Source organism: Erpetoichthys calabaricus, chromosome 15 (genome assembly GCF_900747795.2).
Source record: "Erpetoichthys calabaricus chromosome 15, fErpCal1.3, whole genome shotgun sequence".
In the NCBI taxonomy this organism is placed as follows: Eukaryota; Metazoa; Chordata; class Cladistia; order Polypteriformes; family Polypteridae; genus Erpetoichthys; species Erpetoichthys calabaricus.
In genome coordinates, this window is record NC_041408.2 from 102,676,740 (window position 1) to 102,701,164 (window position 24,425).

At 39.6% G+C, this 24,425-nt stretch overlaps 1 protein-coding gene across 2 annotated transcripts in view; it reads left to right on the forward strand.

Annotated features, from left to right (window-relative positions):
• The window catches only part of ttc7a (tetratricopeptide repeat domain 7A), a 425,510-nt gene that overhangs the window by 169,501 nt on the left and 231,584 nt on the right, over positions 1-24,425 (forward strand). For both annotated transcript variants that reach the window (XM_028820451.2, XM_051919615.1), the window contains 2 exons: positions 8,457-8,529; positions 20,493-20,653. In XM_028820451.2, coding sequence (XP_028676284.1) covers positions 8,457-8,529; positions 20,493-20,653 — 234 coding nt within the window. The remainder of the gene's footprint in view (positions 1-8,456; positions 8,530-20,492; positions 20,654-24,425) is intronic.

Here is a 24,425-nt window from a genome sequence, read left to right on the forward strand (position 1 = left end):
AGATCTAAAAATGGACTCAATCACCAGGCACCCTTTGTTTGCATACAGTAGCATCTGGTAAACTACAAGTAGTTTTAAAAGATAGAAACTTCAACTTTATTGTCATAATGTACTCAACACAATGAAAATCTTATTCTGCGAGTCCCCCAGCAACAGACAAGAATACACAACAATAAACAAAAACGCTCAGGTGAAAAGAAATGCGAAAACAAACAGAAGTAAGAGTGTATGTGCAAATAAATAAATGATGCGGTGTAAGCTCTTCAGGTATATGGTTTCAAGAAGGTCTTCCATCCTCTAGACACACGGTAGCCTGCAGCGCTGAGGGGAGGGACAGTGGATGGGTTCTATTTATGAGCCTGATGGCTTATGGGAGAAAACTGTCTTTTAGCCTTGATGTTCTCTTTTCTATGCTCTTTCTTCCTGATGGCGGCAGTATGAACAACAGTTCATGTTGTGGGTGGGTTGTGTCCTTAATAATGTTGTGTGTTCTCCTGAGAACTCTGGTGTTATGGATGTCCTCTAGTTCAGGGAGTGCTGTTTCAATTATATTTTGTGCCGATTTTACCACCCACTGCAGAGCCTTGTGGTCCCATGTTGTACGTTCCCAAACCAGACTGTGATGGAGTAGGTGAGGATACACGCTATTGTGCATCTGTAAAAATTAATGAGGATAGTGCTCGGCATGCAAAACTTCCTCCGTCTTCTCAAAAAATACAAACCCTGCCAGGATTTCCTCACCAGGCCTTTGACATGGTACATCCAAGTGAGATCCTCAGAGATATTAATGCCAAGAATTTAAATATGGCCCCTCTCTCCAACTCAGTCTCTCCAAAGTACAGTGGTGGGCGCTGACCTCTTTTCCTCCGTGTGTCAATCACCTCCTTCATCTTGCTGGTGTTAAGAAAGAGATTGCTGTCCTGGCACCACTTCACAAGGCTAGCCACCTCCATCCTGTACGCTGACTCGTCATCCCCACAAATCTGTCCAATGACAGTGGACTCATCCTCAAATTTAACAATACTGGTGTTATGCCGGTTTGGTATTTTTCAAGATGATGTTGTGTCATGAACATGACATAACATATGATAGAAGTTTGGGAACCCCTCTTAATTCTTTGGATTTTTGTTTCTCATTGGCTGAGCTTTCAAAGTAGTAACTTCCTTTTAATATATAACATGCCTTATGGAAACAGTAGTATTTCAGCAGTGACATTGAGTTTATTGAATTAACAGAAAATATGCAATATGCATCATAACAAAATTAGACAGGTGCGTAAATTTGGGCACCCCAACAGAGATATTACATCAATACTTAGTTGAGCCTCCTTTTGCAAATATAACAGCCTCTAGACGCCTCCTATAGCCTTTGATGAGTGTCTGGATTCTGGATGAAGGTATTTTTGACCATTCTTCTATCCAAAATCTCTCCAGTTTAGTTACATTTGATGGCTGCCGAGCATGGACAGCCTGCTTCAAATCATCCCATAGATTTTCAATGATATTCAAGTCAGGGGACTGTGACGGCCATTCCAGAACATTGTACTTCTCCCTCTGCATGAATGCCTTTGTAGGTTTCGAACTGTGTTTTGGGTCATTGTCTTGTTGGAATATCCATCCCCTGCGTAACTTCAACTTTGTGACTGATGCCTGAACATTATCCTGAAGAATTTGTTGATGTTGGGTTGAATTCATCTGACCCTCGACTTTAACAAGGGCCCCAGTCCCTGAACTAACCACACAGCCCCACAACATGATGGAACATCCACCAAATTTGACAGTAGGTAGCAGGTGTTTCCTTGGAATGCGGTGTTCTTCTTCTGCCATGCAAAGTGCTTTTTGTGATGACCAAATAACTCAATTTTTGTCTCATCAGTCCAAAGCACTTTGTTCCAGAATGAATCTGGCTTGTCTAAATGAGCATTTGCATACAACAAGTGACTCTGTTTGTGGCGTGAGTGCAGAAAGGGCTTCTTTCTCATCACCCTACCATACAGATGTTCTTTGTGCAAATTGCGCTGAATTGTAGAACGATGTACAGATACACCACCTGCAGCAAGATGTTCTTGCAGGTCTTTGGATGTGATCTGTGGGTTGTCCGTAACCATTCTCACAATCCTGCTCATATGCTGCTCCTGTATTTTTCTTGGCCTGCCAGACCTGCTGGGTTTAATAGCAACTGTGCCTGTGGCCTTCCATTTCCTGATTCCATTCCTTACAGTTGAAACTGACAGTTTAAACCTCTGAGAAAGCTTTTTGTAGCCTTCCCCTAAACCATAATACTCAACAATCTTTGTTTTCTGATCTTTTGAGAGTTGCTTTGAGGATCCCATGCTGTCACTCTTCAGAGGAGAAGCACAACTTGCAATTGACCACCTTAAATACCTTTATATCTCATGATTGGACACACCTGTCTATGAAGTGCAAGGCTTAATGAGCTAATCCAACCAATTTGGTGTTGCAAGTAATCAGTATTGAGCAGTGACATGCATTCAAATCAGCAAAATTACAAGGGGACCCACATTTTTGCACAGCCAGTTTTTCACATTTGATTTAATTTCATACAACTAAATACTGTGTGGAACGAGTCCTGGACACAGACAGGCAGACATGTTTAAAAGCACCCCCACACGTTTATTTACAACTATATACAATAACAAGTGCACACAAACGCATGAACTCCCCCAAAGTCCAGGCCTCTCTCACTCTCTTCAGGCCGCCTCCTTGCCTCTCTTCAAGACCTTGTCTTGCTCCTCTCCCGACTCCAGCCATCGAATGGAGGGAGGCGGCCCCTTTTATAAAGCACCCGGATGTGCTCCAGGTGCCTCCCGACAATCTTCCGCCAGCATTCCCCAGTGTGGCGGAAGTGCCGGCTGCGTACCCGGAAGCACTCTGGGTGTCCCCGATCCTCTTCTCCCCAGCACTTCCGGGTGTGGCGGAAGTGCTGAGGTCCAGGGCTCTGTAGGCATCGGGGCGCCCCCTTGCGGTGACCACGGGCCCCTACAGGGCTGAGCTTCAAAGCTCTCTACCCGTGGTCCCCAAAGCAACCAGTGTGGTCACCCCCTCGTGGTCTGGAGGAGGCACAAGCCCTCCTTCGGTCCTCCTGGGCGTCCCGGGTGGGTACCACCCCCAGCAGGGGTGCCACAACTGCTTCACTAAAAATCTTTGTTCAGAAAACGCCCCAGTACTCAGATGTTCCTAGGAAATGAAAAACATACCACTGTTATCTTTTTTGTTGAAAGTAGAGTAAACTATTATGCAGGAAGAGAGGGGTTCACAAACTTTTTCATATGACTGTATATGCAATTGTCATGTGAGATTGTGTTCTAAAGCAAAGAGTTTTCTATAAATTAAAAAAAAAAAACCTTACCAGTACTGTACTTTATAAAGGAGGCTATGGGGCATGGGAGACCTCTGGAAAATAAAAGCCTAAAGTTTCAATATAAGATAACATAATTGTGACAACAAAAGGAATCTGGAAATAATCATATTATATATTCCTGATGCTGTTTTTCTCTTGGTGAGGATACCTTTTATATTCACTTATGTATTCTCACATAAATATGGAAGTAAATCAAAACAAAACCAACCTCGTGGTTACATGATCTTGTCTTTGTTTAGCTAACAGGTCCAGCTGATCTTCTTTTAAAATAGCTGAATCTCATAATATAGTTTTATTTTTTTTGTTCAAAAATGCTACGCATAAACTATTTGCAATGTGTATGTAATCACAAGGTGTGGATCAATACTCATCAACTGTCTTGGCTTGAAAAATGGATGCATTAGTAAGTTTTGAAATTTTTCCTCCATGCCCCATAGCCTCTATTGTAAAGCACAAATGTGTGCATGATAGTTTTTTTAATGTATGGAATATGATTAAGTTTAGAGCAAATGAATATATGCAGTGCTGGTGAAGAAAACATACTGAATTTATTCTATAAGCCCACAAAAATCCAAGGTGGATTTTGCTTGTGTAAGACATCATGTGAGACAAATCAAGATGAAGCAAATCCTGACAAGCTCCTCCTTAAAAGCATGGTGCCTAGGCTCCCCGCAGCTGGCAGTCAGTGAACAGGCAGGCAGTGTGGTGTAGTGGTTAAGGCTTTAGACTTCAAACCCTGAGGTTGTGGGTTCAAATCCTGCTGTTGACACTGTCTGACCGTAAATAAGTCATCTGACCTGAACCAAAAGAAATGGAGGCAGTTGTATCATAAATGTTGTAAGTCACATTGGGTAAAGACGTAAGCCAAATACTGTAAGTAAAAGTAAACAAACTGTCAAAGTAAGGCAGATAACAAATGAACTTGACAAGAAAAAACTTGAGTTGTCTTTAAAACAACTATATTATAGATGAGGGTTTTCAGGAAAAGTTGAGGAGCATAAATTCAAAACACGGTTTCTCTTTTCTCTTTTTGTGCAAAGCAGCCACAACCTAAAGTATTCTAGAAGCCGAACCTGCATCAGAATGAGGTATAAATGTGTTTTCTCCAGAGAAGTGGTTCCCAAGCTCAGTCCTGAGGGACTCTGCAAGTTTTTCTTCCAAACAGTTTTCCAATCAGTCAGCCATTTTACTTCAAATTAATATAATTGTTTAATTAATTTGTTCTTTTCTTGTTCTGCATTCAGTGCTATAGTGTGAAATTTTGATTTATAATAAATTTAGAAATAATTTGTATTTTTGCCATTTGTCATAGTTTTTTTGACCATCCATCCATCCATCCATTTTCCAACCCGCTGAATCCGAACACAGGGTCACGGGGGTCTGCTGGAGCCAATCCCAGCCAACACAGGGCACAAAGCAGGAACCAATCCCGGGCAGGGTGCCAACCCACCGCAGTATTTTTGACCATTTTCCTACAAATCCACCTTGTCTGCTCCCTTAATTGTATCTTAATAATTGCAGAAAATCGCAAGCAGAGCAGACATGAGTGCCAGCAACACGGAGTGCTGAAAGTTTGCAGCTACTTCAATGTCAGGCTTTCCAGCATGCACATTAGTAGACAATGGCTTCAATAACCCGAACACCTGGAAGAGTGAAATCAAACTTATGATGGTGATGAAGAATATCTTAAAAAAGAAAATAAAAAAGCATTAACTTATCTTCATTTGCAATTTCTGTACTGACACCAAATCATAGAAATTGAGACATAACATGATTAATTAAGATATTAGTCCAATTAAAATCAGACGAGATGTTTATTGTGACAGAAAACTCTGTATGCAACTTCCTTGAAATCAATGCCCAATGAACTAAAAGTCTCATGTAGAAATCTTCCCTCTGGATATAAAACAATGTATGGACTAAGAAACGGAGCATTGGCATAAGTCCTCTGTGTTAAACTGGAGTAGCACGTGTGGCTACAAATGAGTGATATCTGTCCTTCGTGGTAAATTTCAGGATCACAACTAAAAGGTGTAGATGTAAGCAAAAATGGCAACACCAAAAACAATAGCCAGGACTGATTCCAAAAATCTAATAATTCAGAAATGTCAATTAATGAAAGCCAAAGGGAAAGCCCTACATGAGGAGTACTAGTGGAAGTGGCATTAAATTGGCAGAAGGATACAGCCTGATATAACCAGTGGTACTTGTTCAAATAGCTAATATTTTATTATTTTTTTCCCTTTATCCTCCTTAAGGGCTCGTCTATAGTTCACGCTCAGAACGCGTGCGCATCGCGTGAAGTATAAACCCGGCCTTAGCATTACTTTTTTTCTGAAAAAAACATAAAAAGCGTTACATTTTTTGGCTTGAAAAAGAACTTTTTTATTAAATTTCACCTTTCTACTGTAAAACTTGCAAAACGCTAAAAGAGCAAAGTCAGAAGTGTAGAAAGTATAATAATAATAGTAATAATAATATGAACAGCACATTACATGTGTGCGAGTGGCATAAGCGTCACTTTCAGATTCCCAGAATCACTTTTGATTTTCACTGACCATTTCAATTCAACTTCCCGAAGATAGATTCACTTTGTCATCACTGCTGATGAGAGACATTTCTTACAAGATGCCATTATGAGGCTAGGAGAAGACACGGCTACACTGTTGCCTGAGTAACCCTCAGGCCCTGGCACTGTTGGCACTGTCCTCGGGTCTTACACGAGACACATCTATACCATTGCCTGAGTGACGCTTGGGGTCTAAAGCTAGGGAGGTTAACTTCTAAGGTTCTTTTGATATTGGTGGACAAGTGACGTCTTTGCACTCAGGCAGAATTTCCAGTATTTGATCTGCAGGAATATCAGAGGAAAGATTAGCGCACCCCACCGCCCCCAGGCCTGGTGTGGCATTACCTTTCATCTATCTAGATAGATAGACAGACACTATGGTCTGAACACATCAAAATGACTAAGAAGGAAAAAAATTACAAATAAAGTCAACACCTGACTTGGCAGTCCCAGTCACAGTGAGGGATCATACAGATGTATTGCTGTTGGCATAGCAGAGCCCCTGTTGCGTTTCTTGACACACTTCTGCTGAATAATTCATTGGCTGAAAGTCCTCAGTGTTAGCATGTCAGAGACGATGTGCAGCATTGTTCATAATGACACTCAGTTTGTTTTAATTTTCTCCTTTGCTATGACCTCCGGGGGTCCAGAGTGTGTCCTATAACTGAGCTTGCTCTTTTAATTAACTTGTTGATTCAGTGGGCCTCTTTTGAAGTGATGTTACTGGCCCAGCCCACCAAAGTGTAGAAAATCACACTGACCATCATAAAGGTGTAGAAGATGTGAAGGATGTCATTTCCCACATTAAAAGAACACAGTGTCCTAAATATAAGAGCTTGCTATGCCCTTCTTATGTAGTTCTGTGTTCCTCTGACCAGTCCAACCTGTCATTCATGTGGACCCACAAGTACTTGTAAGAGTGGACCACCTCTACATCCACTCCCTGCATAGTGGCATTAAATAATGACACTTTGGATCTGTGAAAGTCAATTACTAGTTCCTTGGTTTTACTGATGTTAAGATGCAGAAAATTTGTTCTGTACCAAGAAACAAACTTCTCCACCTGACTCCTACATTTTGTCCCATCCCCTTTATCAATACACGCCACAAGTGGAAAATCGTCTGAGAATGTCTGGATGTGAAATCACCCGGTTTTATATTTATAGTCTGAGGTGTACAGAGTTACAAGAAAAAAAGACCGGCCTGTCCCTTGTGGTGCTCCAGTGTTGCTCACATTCATATCAGAAACAGAGCCCTTGAGTCTCACAAGCTGCACTCTGCCTGACAGATAGTCCATGATACAGGACACCATAGGCCCATCCACCTGAATTCCTCTGAGTTTACCCCTTAACGAGGATAGCTGGGTAATATTGAAGGTGCTGGAGAAATCATAAAACATAATCCTCACAGTGCTGCCAGTTTTGTCCAGGTGAGAATTAAACTTGGTGAGATGAATAATTGCATCCTCCGCTCCAATCTTTGACTGATATGCAAAGTGCAGTGGGTCCAGGTGGTCTACCACAAGAGGGCTCTTATGATCCAGGAGCAGCTTCTCAAATATCTTCATGATGTAAGATGTAAATGCCACTTGTCTCTAATCATCAGGTGAAGAGGTGCCTGCTTTCATTGGTACAGGAACAATGCAGGACGTTTTCCCCAGAGTGTCACTTTCTGAACCCTTAGGGACAGACATCAACAGGTGACAGAGGACACCACAAAGTTGGTCAGCATAGGCTTTAAGAACTCGAGGACTGACTCCATCTGGTCCTGCAGCTTTTCCTTTGGGTAGATTCCTCAGTTGTCTCCTTATTTGGTCTTCATTATGACCTCCCGGCTGGACCAGGATCCACCTTCCATCCCAGTCGGACTTCCAGTCCATCCATGATGGCACTTAAAAGAGTTATACTAGAACAGTTTTTCATATAGCCAAGCTGCTGATTTGAAGAAAATGTATATGAGGCCCTACAATGCTTACTGAATCCCCTTTACTTTTTGTGATTTTTGTTTTTTCTTTGGTGTTCAGTTGAGTAATAATTCAGAATTGTCTTCATATTCAGATCACTGGCCTGTTTTAAATTCTTTTTAAGTAAAATGTTCTCATACAGCATTAAGTTTCTCTTGAGCAGGTCACCCGACAATGTCACCAGTAGCCACTCATCAGTTGTGATCTGCCTTGGAGCAGAACTGGCCGAAAGAAGGTCTGTGATGGCAAAAGCAATCCACATCTGTACTGATTTTTGGAGAAGGCCTTTATTACTCTTGTTGGAATAATAAAAACAGAAATAGTCTTAAACGTTGAGACATTAAACTTTAAACCAAAAAGAGATTATATCAAAGGCTCCAAGTAGTCTCCGATGTTTGGCCACTCCATGTACAGATATTCACAGGATGGCTAGTAAAAGACTACCACTTTAATGAATACAATGAATAAAATCAAAGCTCTAAAAAACATACCCAGAGTCTCCATAAAGCTTCACTGTCTTGTGTTTTTCTCTATTTTCACTAGAGCCCATGACCTGGACCCAGATGATCCTAAAACATCTCTCTACCTCTCCCTGCAGCTGGCTTTGGTCAGACAGGTGGGTGTTTCACTTTGCATCTTCAAACCCTGCTGGCTCTTTTAGTTATAAATAAATGACTATTCATTTTTGATGATGCAGTAGAGAGTAAATTGGCACAGGATGTTTGGACGGCAGTGCTCCCTAGGTATGTTCATTCCATTAAATAATGCGGGCTGCCATGAAACAGAGTATCTTGTGTTTTTTTCTGGTGAATGTAACACAAAAGTCACAGCTAAGCTAACAAGATATTGGTGGAGGGTCTTTAGCTGTTAACATTAATAAAAAGAAAAAAATATATTATAATATAACAACAGACACAGCCTAGAACAATGCCGCCCATTTAGAGACTTTGTGCAGACTAAAGATTATTAATATGTAAGTTGACTGCTTTGGCTTCTTCTTGTTTTTCCCCAGCGTGTTATTATAGTCTAGTACTAGGTAGAAAACGTAGACACCATAAGCAAACATAATATATATTTCATCCTATTCTTTATAAAAGAAGAAATTAATGGGTAAAAATAAGGTTTTTAAAATATGGTGAGACTTGCTTCATGCAATAAGCACATTAGGTTGAAGATTAAGAAAAGTTCCTGGTGGATCCAAGAAGCCTGGTGGGATCTTAGCAATAATGGTGAAAGATCTGAAAGGTAAGCCATTACTAAAGATATTTTTGCAGTTTGTAGAGCTGGAAGAAGTATCTGATGACAACAAATTTGGAAATTTGACTTCAATCCACAAGAAGGGGGGGGGGGGGGCAGAATTGATTTCTTTGATTATAGATCAATAAACCTTAACCTTCTTATCATTATGTTTACCCCCAGATATATAAATCAAAAATGCTGAATTTTGTTCAATAATAAAAAATGTTAGAATGTGCAAAAGAAACATGTAAATACCAAACCATCAACATAAATTTGATAGGAAAGTTATGTCTAGTGTCCAGTGCTGTATTGATGCAGATTTAGTACACGTCCTTCGTGTGATGTTTTGAAACTGTCACCAACAGACACTCCGACGTCACAAATCGGACATTTCAAGCGTGTTTCTTTGTGCACTTTTCTTATAGAATTTTTTGTGTTTCTTGCGCATAAGAAGGCAGAATGTCAGTGCCTGATTTGCACAATCAATGTGTCCCTCGTGTTATTGTAGGTTACCACAGCACAAGGCTTAGTGACTTTCACATTTCCCTGACATGAATACTGACAGTTGCTGCATTGTGCTTAGGGGGCTGGCATCTTTCTTGTCCTTCTACTTGATTGCTTGTCTTTTTGACACGTAGATACTGCACCCCATGGCAACGTTACACAAATTAGGTCACCAGGCATATTACAGCAGTTTGGTCGTATGGTGCCGTATGCATCAGTTTCACTATCTATGTCAACGTGAGGTGACCAATTCACATCGTCACCTCTAGTGTTTGATTCCATTAATGGTTCAGTTTCAGTTTGTTCTAAATCTGACTTTACAGCTTTTCGTTAAGGCTCTGCCCCACTCAAGAATATTGTTGAGTTACTTTAAAGTGGCAGCTTGATGTTATTTCATCCACTAGATGGCAGAATAATACTGCCCTGATCATTATTTGGGCAAAAATGTGTAAAGCGGGTAATTAAACATCACTCTGACTTGTGGTTAACTGTAATTACATAGAATTCAGAGTCACGCTTGGGGTTAATGCCTAGGAGGTTAAGGTACTCTAAGGCAAGATTATGGAAAAGGTGGAAATACACTTGGAAGACTCCTTGTATGAAAACAGTGTTACTAGTAATGGATAGCAATGGTTTAGAGGGAGAGGATCCAGTCAAACAAATTTGAACCAACAGCAAAAGCCCAAAGATAAAATATAGATAAAGTCTACATATAAGAGGAATGATGATGGCGCGCCATGTGAAGCCCCTCAGTGATCTGTCTTCAGTTGGTTAGCTGTTAAAATGTATATTTATCTTAGTCTTTTTGATGTATTAAATGTTTGAGTTTTCCAGATGACACCGGAACTGGAGCACTAGCAAGAACTGAAGTGACATCAAAAATATTGGAACAAGCTTCGGAATTGGGCAAACACTTTATATGTTGTATAATCTATAATAATAAAAGGCAAAGCCCTCACTGACTGACTGACTGACTCACTGACTCACTCATCACTAATTCTCCAACTTCCCGTGTAGGTGGAAGGCTGAAATTTGGCAGGCTCATTCCTTACAGCTTACTTACAAAAGTTAGGCAGGTTTCATTTCGAAATTCAAAGCGTAATGGTCATAACTGGAACATATTTTTTGTCCATACACTGTAATGGAGGAGGCGGAGTCACGTATCGCGTCATCACGCCTCCTATGTAATCACGTGAACTAAAAACAAGGAAGGCATTTACAGCACGAGTCGCACGCGGGAACGAAGGTAAATGACGTTAATTTTTGACTGTCTTTTAATACTGTGTAAGCATACATATTAACACATGTGCAATTAAACGTGTGCATTTACGGGGTGATTTCTCAGGCTTAAAAGCTCACCTTTTATCAAACGCGGGAACATAGGTAACTGACGTTGTTCACTGTCTTTTAATACTGTGTAACCATACATATTAACACATGTCCAATTAAACGTGTGCATTTACGGGGTGATTTCTCAGGCTTAAAAGCTCGCCTTTTACTAAAAAGGTAAATGCAAAACTATTTTCAATCAGTTTATTGAAACGCTCCCGTTAAGGATTGCAATAACATATTCGCGAGATAAAAGAATGAAGTGGGGGGAAATGGAGGAACAGCCGCAAACAGCGAAGAGCAAAAAATTAATTAAACAAATGAGAACGGAGAGAGTTAAGCATACAAGCATGTTCATAAGGGAAACAAAGCACGGTGTAAAATGTAACTTTAAATTAAGTTTATACAAACGCTCCCGCTGCGGATTGCAATAACATATTCGCGAGATAAAAGTTTAATGAGAAGACACGACGTATAAACGAACCACACGCCGTGGCGCAACGTTAGGGGCAACAGTTTCAACCATTCTATGATCTGCTTCTCGCAACTGAAAGACGGCACATGGCGGATGTTAGCCGACTTGCTGACCGCAACGTTAGGGGCTTCAACTATGGCGCTGACGCCACATCTCAGTGCCAACACTTTGCAGACTGTAGTTAAAAGACACGCCCTCCTCACTGAACAGTTAAAAACACCAATCAAACTAACTATGACATCAAGTATTACCCAATCAAAAGTAGGAAAGGAGGCATCTTCATAAAATGCGTGTGGGATGATTTGCATGAGACGCTGCTTTAAAAAAAAAATGATAAAAAAAATACGGGATAAATCCCGTCCAGTATTGATTCAAAACGGGACGCGCAATTTCATTCTCAAACGCGGCACGATTCCGTATTTTAAAGGACGGGTGGCAACCCTACAGTGCCAGGTAACCACCCATACAATCAGATTGTGATTCAGACTAGGAATGCAATGAATGTAATTACCCCGATCTACATACAAGGCGAAAGTCTTGCAACATTCAAAGATGATGGTTTGGGATAAGTACACCATACAACATAAAAGAGCTTATGAAGCCTTGAACCGAAAAAAGCAAGATCTCAGAGATCGTAAAAAAAAAAAAATAGGAGGTAATGTCGTTTTACTCGCTGTACATTTTAGTCAAACATTACCAGTTATTCCACGAGGGAGACCAGCAGATGAACTCAACGCGTGTTTAAAATCCATGCTTCTCCCACGCTCGGTTATATGTCGCGTGTTCTCCGGTAGGTGCACCAAAAAATGTATACATTTAAGCATGTAATTGGCAAACAAAAAATGAGGTATACCCGAAGGCACTGCAGTAGTACTTAATGTAACTTTACTTCTTAAATGTTAATGTTTTACTGTTTAATAATTTATACGCTTCTTATATGTTGTTCAAATTCTTTTATCAAAATACCACTGACAGCGCAATGCACGATAACATGGAGTGAATACACCATACGCATCTGCCCACGGCCGCCCTGCTGTGCGCAGATAGGAGTTGATTCTACAATAAAATAAAATAAAGATAAAAAGAGTAAAACAATCATCACCCATAAAGCGGATAGTAGACGTGACGTACTATATGTGTACCACATTTCAAGTGTATAGGTGAAACGGTTTGCGAGCTACAGGTCATTTAAAATCCTGGACAGACACACAAATTGCCACGGTAGCAAATTACAGAAGAAGATTTAACTGTTTAATAATTTATATTTATATGAAATGTGCTTCTTATATATTACTTCATATTCTCATATGATAATGATGTTAATGTTTATATTGATTTCTGTGTTATTAAAACTGCATGTATGTGTATATATGTATATTGTTATGAGTGTTGCTGTCATATATATATATATATATATATATATATATATATATATATATATACACATATATATATATATACACACATATATTATATATATATATATATATATATATATATATATATATACACACACATATATTATATATATATATATATATATATATATATATATATATATATATATATATATATATATATATTTATATATATATATATATATATACATACATATATATATATATATATATATATATACATACACACATATATATATATATATATATATATATATATACTACCAAAATACCCGCGCTTCGCAGCGGAGAAGTAGTGTGTTAAACAGGTTATGAAAAAAAAAGGAAACATTTTAAAAATAACGTAACATGATTGTCAATGAAAGCCCGTTTCAGTCAGTAAGTCTTATGTGTGTGTTTATGTATGTGTGTGTATATATATGTAGATGTGTATATGTAGATATGTATATATATGTATATGTATATAAATGTTTATGTGTGTGTGTATATTATATATATAATATATATATATATATATATATATAAAAGACAGCAACAGTTATAACAATGACAACACAATTACATTGACAATCATGTTACGTTATTTTTAAAATGTTTCCTTTTTTTTTCATAACCTCTTTAACACACTACTTCTCCGCTGCGAAGCGCGGGTATTTTGCTAGTTATTCATAAAGAAAAAAAGAAAATTTTATAGACACCCATGTTCTAAACACACTTGAAATTTAGGGATGTGGTGATGGAAGGAGCAAAGCAGGAACTAGCCGTGGATGAAGTGCCAGACTATTGCATGATACACTCACTTATATACCCATAATCAATTGCATTAGACAGACAGACAGACAGACAGACAGACAGACAGACAGACAGACAGACAGATAGATAGATAGATAGATAGATAGATAGATAGATAGATAGATAGATAGATAGATAGATAGATAGATAGATAGATAGATGTGCTTTCGGACCACATGTACGGAAGACTGGCAGTACTCTCGGGTTTAAGATAAATGGAGCTGCCTGCCTCACAGAGACAAGTCAGAGTCTAGAGGAAGATGGACAATGCTTATGAGGAGGAGTGGAGGAGGCAGTGACACAGAAAAAGAATAAAAGAGTAGCTTTATTGTGCTGGGAATTGTGCTTGTTTCTGGTACTTGTGGCAGTGGTGGGAAAGGCTTGATAAAGAAGAGTTTCCCACAAATAAAGACTCTGTGCTTTTAACTTGTGGGTGGTTGTATTGAGTGTTTGGGAAAGTGGAGTGCCCCCTGATGTCGATAGATAGATAGATAGATAGATAGATAGATAGATAGATAGATAGATAGATAGATAGATAGATAGATAGATAGATAGATAGATAGATAGATAGATAGATAGATATCTGTATTAGGTTCAATGTGACCTCTAAATTAAGATTTTATGCCAGTGAGCCCTGTATGCCTTGTGAGTGTGTAATGGTCTGGTGCTCCATTTTTTATTTGTTTCCATGCTGCATTCAAAGTTGCCTTGACAGGCTCCAACCCAACATTGAGCAAAGCTGGCACCAAAAATGGATTCATGAATGTTTCACTGGATATGCTGTACTATCTGTGACTGATGACTCCCAAGGATGCACCATGGTAGATAGTCATTATGTAGGTTAGCAGCCAAGGAACACAATGCTTCAGAAGCAGCAGAAGTGAACATCCCACCAGAAGTGGAGACTGTGTGATTATTCTTATGTCTGGTGAAAGTCCTTATCCTTAATTAGCGACAACATATTTCTGGAGAAGTGAGCTGACAGTCTGCAAACCTCCATCTACAAGGAGGCCAACAGGGAGAATTCATTTGAAAACTCATTATACTTACAATGATCTTATTTTCTAGTAGGCAGCCGTCATACTGATGTGGAATTTTCCATTTTATGCACTCAGCGGGCCTATTATCTAGCTCAGCCTTATTATGACCCTTTAAGAATAGACTTACTGAAATAGAATTTCCATCCTGCGTACAGTACCTCTGCCATCTTGCTCTGGGGATCATACCTGCCTTGTTTCCAGCACTTAAGAGGGGCAGCTCAATCCACTGAGCCCCTAATGCACTGTCCTGGACACCAAAGGCTGCCTTTAGTAACAGTATAATAAGACGCTTAATTTGAAGAGCAGTAACATCTGCTGCCAGGCACTACGCAGCTGTCCTCCATCATCTCTGGTGGGAAGGCCTGCCTCCTTCATTGCTCTGCTTCATATTTCAGCAAGATATAACTGTGACCCACATAATGAGAGTAGATAGCAGGTGAAGGAAGTAAGAGACTATCAGATCTGCTCTAAATAATGTCAACACCCAGCTGTCACTTATGATATTATGGGCTGACACCCAGAGCCGGCCTGTGCCTGAGAGACCACATACCGAATGAAATCTTATTGAAGATTTTCAGTACTTTGTTCATTGTAAACACACACACACAAACACACACACACACATACATACACACATATATATATATATATATATATATGCACAAGTTATGATTATATGTGATCAATGATAAAGGAAGGAGAAGCCAGCAATTTTTTGATTTGTTTTTATTTATGCTGCCTCTGCGAGTTCCCTATTGTAGAAGGACCACAAAGCTCCTGATGCCTGTTTCCCTCTGGTATTCCATCAGCCAGACTTTTGTGATAGATGTCATGAACTGTCCCAGTACAGATAAAGTCAGCTAGCTTTGCCATGTTTTAAAAGCTTGCAGTAATTTCAGTGTTGTGCTTCACAGAAATACAGCATTGGTAATACAGACCAGACCATACCAGCCTTCATCAGACAGTGAAGTACCAACAGCTGACAATTTAGAAAAATCGGAAACTTTAAATGGACAACTTGGGGATGTGAGAGGGAAACTCGAGTAAAATAAAAACCAGCATGGACACTGGGATGATATCTTTGACACTTGACACAGCCAGGATTCATGGAGCAGTGAGTGAGCATTGCTAACTAGAGCATAGCTCCTCCTCATGACAGTCATTTTGATATAAATGCAGCCATTGCTGACCATTATATTTTATTTAGTTTAGTTCTAGTAATTTTATTTTCGATGTGCTATGAACTACTGTATATTTGTATATGTACAGGTTCAGGGTAATGTTGCCTGTGCAACCAACAATTATGCCTAATTATTAAAATGTTATAATATTGTGGATAAAGCAGTAGAGGAAGAGGAAACCAGACTCATGTACACAGAGAGGCTTTGGTCAAAAAGATTTCTTCGATTCAAAATCAGAATTCAGAGCTAGGATGAGTAGAGGTAAGAAGTCTGAAATTTCTTAAATCCAAAGTCTTAAAACAAACTTTATAGTATTTCAAAAGCACAAAACGTCTGTCTGTTAGTTAGCTGAACAGTCAGATGAGAGAAACACCCTGCCCCATCTTTAAAAAACATGGCAGCAGTTAAGTTACGAAATAAAATGCGTGCACGGCATTCAGACAATGTAAGGCTTTCCCAGCAACCCTTGTGACCCATCGTAAGACTCATCCTGCTGTAAGTAGTGAGGCCTCCACTGGTAACAGGGCCATCTTAACGGATGGGCATGCTGGGCAGTTGGGGCCCCATACTATTCTATGTATGTTGTGACTTGCCGAGTAGTTGTGCAGGTAGGGGTCCCATTGCACTGCTTTGCCCAGGGGCCTATAACGCTATTAAGACGGCCCTGACTTAATAACTATAACATAGGACCAACACAGCATAGCATTCTTAAATGCACTTGGGGGACATTGTGGCTTAAGTTTATCCCAACAGCACTGGGCACAAGGCAGGAACAAGCACTGGACAGGCTGCCAGTCAGTCACAGAGGTTGAGGCTAATTGTGACACTAAAGAAGCAGTCTTGTCTACGTTTTCTTTCTGAAAGCATACCTACTTAACTATACACATTGGCAAATTTGTTGGTACCTTTCTGAGAAAAAAGAAGTCCCCACAATTGTCTCTGAAATAACTTGAAAACTGAAAAAATTAATTGGCACCCATCATTGTTTTTGCCATATTTAACAAAAATCAGACTTTGCTTTAGGCTTTTCATTCAATAGAATATTTCAAATAATAACACAAATGAACATGGCATGGAAAAAAATGACAGAACCCTTAACCTAACATTTTATTGCACAACCTTTGGAGGCCATCACTGCAAACAAGCAATTCCTGGGGCTCTCAGTGAGACTTCTGCACCTGTCAGCAGGTAGTCTGGCCCACTCGTCCTGAGCAAACTGCTCCAGCTGTGTCAGGGTTGACGGGTGTCTTCACCAGACTGCATGTTTCAGTCCTGTCCATAGATGTTTGATAGGATTCAAATCAGGGCTCATAGAAAACCACCTCAGAATAGCCCAATGTTTTGTTCTTAGCCATTCTTGGGTGCTTTTAGCTGTGTGTTTTTGATCATTATCCTGTTGGAGGATCCATGACCTGCGACTGGGACCGAGCTTTCTGACACTTTCTGACACTGTTTCGCTCCAGAATGTCTTTATAGCCTTGAGATTTCATTGTTCCCTGCACAGACTTAAGGCTCCCTGTGCCAGATGCAGCAAATGGGCCCCAAAACATAACCAAGTCTCCTCCATGTTTCACAGTAGGTGTGGTGTAGGTTTCTTTGAAAGCTTCATTTATTTCATCTGTGGATACAGAACTGATGTGAATTTCCAAAAAGCTCCAGTTTTGTCTCATCTGTCCAAATGGCATTCTCCAAGAAGCATTGTGGCTTGTCAATGTGCATTTTAGCAAATTCCAGTCTGGCTGTTTTATGTTTTTCTTTCAACAGTAAAGTCTTCAGGGGTCTTCTTCCCTTGAGCCCACTGTCACTCATAAAGTGATGGACGGTGCAATCAGACACTGATGGGCCTTGACCTTGGAGTTCAGCTTGTATCTCTTTGGTAGTTGTGCTTGGCTTTTTGTCTACCATTCTCACCATCCTTCTGTCCATTCTGGAGTCAAATTTCCTCTTGAGACTGCTTCCATGGAGTTGGGCTATAGTCCTATGGACTTTAAACTTCTAAATAACATTTGCAGCTCTTGTCAAAGGAACACAAGCTGCTTGGCGATGGTCTTACAGCCTTTGCCTTTAACATGCTTGTCTATCATTTTCTTTATGATCTATTCAGTGAACTTCCTCCTTTGCCCTTTGTGGTCCATGGTCAGTGTGGGATACACAAAGATACCAACAGCAGAATGACTGCTTTTCTCCATTTAAATAAACTTAATGACTGAATAAACGATTAGAGACGTGTGTGATACTAATTAAAGAAAACAGTTAGTTAGAAAAAAATCACTCTAATCCAATTATTTAGGGTATTTTCTAGGGGTATCAAACAAATGTGTCCAGGCCATTTTAGAATATCTTTGTCTACAATAAGCAGCACTTGATCTTTTATCACTCTTGCTTTAATTTATTTGATGTCATATCAAAGACAGGCAGGAATACAGGGGGCAACGGCTTTTCATATAATGACTTTCAGGAGGTATGTAGCACTTTTTCAATGAGTTTTAATTTTACCAACAAATTTGTCCAAGTTTGTATACAGTATCATCTAATATCATATTATATATACTTCATATCTGTGAGCTGTGATCACTTGTGCACAGTGTGAGTGTCAAACAGATTCTGTTCTTCCAAGACCCTGAATTGGAATACACTGGAAAGTCAATGGCTTCAAATTGTGATCTGGTGCCCCATTTCAATCACCCCAGCAAAAGGAGTGGGGTTCCAGGGTCTTCAACAAAAGTCACAGTGTGTACCACCAAACAAAGCTTTGTGTACACTGCATTCATATCCACCGTATATGCCTACTCTCTGTCAGAAATGTTTTACTAAAATTGAGTTTTAAGTTATAACCTGTTCAAAATCATTTGACTTCCGAGAAGAAATGCTGTGCTAAGACGATGAAACACTAAGCAGTTTTCTGGATCTGTTTCTTTTACTGTGATTTATCATGTTTGTCTGTTATTGTATACAAACAATAATGCTGGAGCGTCTTAATGTCCGTGCCTGTGCTAAAAGACAGTTATTGGTGTCATCCTAACACTTGAATTCTACCTTCCTGAAGCCCATACTTACTGTGCAGGTACCAGAAATGGTAGAAACTGCCTGTGAATTTGTTTTAAGACATCAGGAAAATGAAAGTCAGGCAGCTTAGAAACAGTTTGGGACAGACAGCAGCATAGATCAAATGTGATCAGACGAGAGCACAAAAGCTGGAAACTGGCGAGGCAAAACGGAACAAAGATGCACAAGAAAGATCTAAGAATCAAAGAAAGTATAGTTGTGGCCAAAAGATGTTGAAAATGACACAAGTATTGGTTTTTACAAAGTTTGCTGCTTTAGTGATTTTAGATCTTTTTGTCAGATGTTTCTGTGGTATACTGAAGTATAATTACAAGCATTTCATAAATTTCAAAGGCTTTTATTAACAATCACATTACGTTTATGCAAAGAGTCAATATTTGCAGTGTTGGCCCTCCTTTTTTTCCTCTGCAATTCTCCCTGGCATGCTGTCAATCAACTTCTGGGCCAAATCCTGACTTGTGTGGGGTTCCTTCACAGCCAAGAGAGTGGGCTCACTCACAATTCTGCCTACAAACACAGCCATGAATAAAGAATGGTAGAGAAACATCCTCCGAGAGCAACTTCTCCCAACCATCCAAGAACTGTTTAGTGACCCACAATGCCTTTTCCAGCATGATGGCGCACTGGGCCATAAGGCAAAAGTGATAACTAAGCGGCTCGGGTACAAAACATTGAAATTTTGGGTCCATGGCCAGGAAACTCCCAGGCGTTAATCCCATTGAGAACTTGTGGTCAAACAAAAACCCACAAATTTAAACTCTAAGTATTGAATATGCAAGAATGGGCTGCCATCAGTCAGGATTTGGCCCAGAGGTTGATTGACAGCATGCCAGGGTGAATTGCAGAGGAAAAAAAGGAGGGCCAACACTGCAAATATTGACTCTTTGCATAAATTTAATGTGATTGTTAATAAAAGCCTTTGAAATTTATGAAATGCTTGTAATTATACTTCAGTATACCACAGAAACATCTGACAAAAAGATCTAAAAACACTGAAGGAGCAAAATTTGTGAAAACCAATACTTGTGTCATTCTCAAAACGTATGGCCACGACTGTAGAAGGCTTGAATATAAACTCTTAAATGAAGCAGTCTGTGTTGGCCAAGGTCAGCTTTAAATATCCCCAAATGCTGTCACCAAGCTAGACAACTTACTGCCAGTGACAACAGGCACAGCAGGGTGGTGAACAGGGGGTGCAACAAGACATTTAATCACGTAAAATACTCCTACTGATCTCTTTGTTTGTGGAAAATTGTCTTCCAAAAAGAGTGAATATTCAATTCAGTTTATTTTTGTATAGTTCTCTTTACTGAGTACAGGCTCAGGACATTTGGAAATGTTACAAATCACGAAAAATAAATCATGGCTTCAGTGATAATTATCAGCAACAGTGCATAACAATAAATTTGCCATACGCATTTTAATTGAGGTAAAGATAAATGAATGAAGTATGTTTTCACTAACTGTTACATTTATTTGCATTTTCAGTACTTCAGTAACAATAATACACTAACAAAGTGTGGTCCTCCCTGCAGATATCTGATGCTCTAGCGCCCCTGCAGGAAGCTCTGATGTTGCGCAAAGATGATGCCAATTCATTGCACCTACTGGCGCTTCTTTTCACCGCACAGAAGCACTATCAGCATGCCATGGATGTCATTGAATTGGTGACTAGTGAGCACCCTGAGAACTTCAGGTACTTCATTTTTCAAGCTCTTTGTTTGCATGTACTGTGCCACTCATGGCTGATCTGCATTTTTTTTGAAACAATACGTTTTGTCTTGTTAAGTAATTGTTTGATAAGTATCTGCCTCTGTGATGTCATTTGTCAGTTAATAAACCCCATGTACCAGTTTTTACACTTTTATAAATACAGATATCATATCTGCTGTCAGAAGCAACTCTATCTATCTATCTATCTATCTATCTATCTATCTATCTATCTATCTATCTATCTATCTATCTATCTATCTATCTATCTATCTATCTATCTATCTATCTATCTATCTATCTATCTATCTATCTATCTATCTATCTATCTATCTATCTATCTATCTATCTATCTATCTATCTATCTATCTATCTATCTATCTATCTATCTATCCTTATCTGGCCGGGACACCCATGAAATGGAAGGACCTGGGAGAGAGTGTGAATAGGGCATTATCTCCTCCAAATCACTAGATGACAGCCCCCTTAGGTTGCAGCGGTGCTTCAGATTCCCACAGGGAAGCATGGGACATGGAGTTCTTCAACTCAGCCCTGTTGGGTTCCATGAGTGCTGCCAGGGGGAGCTGCAGGGATTGGAGAGTCGTATTTCATGGAGTTTCTACCTCACCTGAAACTGCTTTTGGACCACATGTACGGAAGACCGGCAGTACTCTCAGGTGTAAGATAAAGGGAGCTGCCTGCCTGAGATGGACAAGCCAAAGTCAGGAGGAAGGTGGACAATGCTTGTGAGGAGGAGTGGAGGAGGCAGTGACCAAGAGAGAGAAAGGAAGACAAAGAGTTGTTTTATTCTGCTTATGGCATATACTTGTGGCTGTGGTGCTGGGAAACACTTAATTCAAAGAGTTTCCCACAATAAAATACTCTTTGTGTTTAAACCTTGTTTCCGTGCCTGTTTGTGTTGGGTGTTTGGGGAGCTGAAGTGCCCCCTGGTGTCCACGCTATCTATCTATCTATTTTTTATTTTTATTTTTAAAAACAAACTTTATTGTCAAAAACATCAGTCAACTATACAACAACTTATACATTATATTGTTATATTATTACAAATTAAATTATTAGAAATACATTTTCATGTTAAATATTTTTGGAAACACAACTGAACCCACAAACTCACCTAAAAAACAAACCACAGTTCTTCATTAATACAGCCACATAATATACTATGCACACACCATATGATTTTAAACTTGTCAAGAATCTATCTATCTATCTATCTATCTATCTATCTATCTATCTATCTATCTATCTATCTATCTATCTATCTATCTATCTATCTATCTATCTATCTATCTATCTATCTATCTATCTATCTATCTATCTATCTATCTATCTATCTATCTATCTATCTATCTATCTATCTATCAAAGTTTAGCCATAATCAGTCTCTCTCTCAAGCCATAGTACTAAACTTGAGATCTATACCTGCTCAATGACTAAAAGGACATTTTAGGGAAAAGTAGAAACCTCTAGAATTGACTTGCCTTTTTTAGCAAACCCTACTATATCTATTGTATTTTGTGCACCAGTAAGTGAACTCCTACCACATGCAAAGACCGTTGTGCTATTATTGAACATAATAAAACAAGTTACAAGTGATAAATAACTGTGTTGCTTACAATGAGCCTGGTGTCCTTTCCAATGCCTGCCTTACTGGTTCACTGGCAGGATTCTACCACAGCCTCCTAAAAATGACCTAGCTACATATCAGCTCACACTATGCTAAATGTGGGGCCTCTATGACAGTACGACTCCATATCTGGCTGTGCCCGTCTTTATTCAGACCTTGAGTGCCATTTCATACTAAGTGAGTTGACTTTGTTAAAGTGACAAGAACACACCAGGCATACTCCTTAGGTTAGTACCATGTGTACTGGATACACTTCATAGATAAACAGACATCCGAGTTTCAAATAGATAGATAGATAGATAGATAGATAGATAGATAGATAGATAGATAGATAGATAGATAGATAGATAGATAGATAGATAGATAGATAGATAGATAGATAGATAGATAGATAGATAGATAGATAGATAGATAGATAGATAGATAGATAGATAGATAGATAGATAGATCGGAAATCCAATACAACTCGGAGTCCTGCCATGTGCAAAAGTTCGCTGATGACACTGCTATCGTGGGCTGCATCAGGAATGGGCTGGAGGAGGAGTATAGGGACCTAATCAAGGACTTTGTTAAATGGTGCGACTCAAACCATCTACAACTGATGAATGCTCACTAATCATTGCCTTCACATTTTCAAAAAATGTATAAATGACTGTGGCTGTACATTGTCTAACAAAAAATAAATGGCATGTAAATTGGCATCTGGGTGTGGAGATCTTTATGTGTATGCACAGTTGCCATTGGAGCAACCGTTCATTTGGCTTGTTATTAAAAAAAAAAACAAAACAACTCAGTAAGACAGGGTTGTCCCATAATGACTGCATCACTGCTCCAGTGCAAGAAGGCCTCAATGATGTGTCAGGCAGCCGTGTAGACATTGGTGTGTATTTTACTGGAGCGAATCGTTTACTTTGTGTGCCCAGATTATTGACCTGACATATTGCAGCACACGTTGGCCATTCAGATGTACAGTGTGACAGATAGGGGGGTGCTGTTGTCCCCTTGAACCCTCAGATCAGATGCCAGACACCAGATAAAAAGTCCAATAACTAAATTTATTGTAACAAATGTGCACAGAGCACCCTCCACTCCACAAAACTCCAATAATAAACAATACACAATCAATAATAACCAATCCTCCACTCCCAGCAGCTCAGTCACCCTTCCTCCCAACTCGGCTCGATCTGCTGGGGTTTCCCATCGTCCTTTTAAAGTCCTTGACCTGGAAGTGTTTCTCTTTCTCTCTGTCCATGTGACTTTGTAACACTTCCGGGTCGGGTGAAAACTCCTTTTTCTTCAACCCGGAAGTACGTCATTTCTTCTGTCCTCATGATTATGACGTACTTCCGGACTGTAGGGAAAATATTCCTTGAGCCTCCCTGCGGCGTCCTCTGGCGGCCTCCATGGTATCCAGCAGGGCTGTGAATAAAGACTCCATTGTCCATGATTCCCTGCTGGCATTCGGGACACCTCCATGCTGCAGGAAGGGCTCCATCTGGCGGCCTGGGGGTATTGGCCAGGATGAATGGCCGGCCATATACCACAACACCCATGCTGACAACTCTAATTGCAGATAAGCTCTCATGGCCATTGAGAAGAATTTACAAGGCCTAGTGACGCAACACCATTGGGTTTACCATGCAGTAGACAGTTACATGCAAAAAAGAGGCAGTCACTAGTTATTTGTTTCTCACATGACCGATATTTGAAAATATTAAACTAAAATTACGATCTTCTTAGAAGTGAGAGTAGAATGATGCAGCAAACATTTCCAGAAAGGAGCAAACCAGCAATCATAATCTTGAATGTTTAGTCAGAAACGTGTGATTCATAAACAAAAAATGTTTTCTATTATTTTTTTTTGTGGGGGGTCTTTCTTTAAACTCTTAGGTAAGGTACAGACAAAATCTGTGTGGGGACCTCTAGCTGTTAACTAGACACCTTCAACCACCAGCTTGGGTCAACCCACATTTAAAACAAGCCAAGCCTGACATGGGTATACATTTGCACACCGTGTAGAATAATTGTTAAAAAAGTACAAGGTTGTCATGTTTGTGTGAAAGGTGCTTAGAGCTGACTATTTACAAGAAGAGTATCTAGCTATACTTTA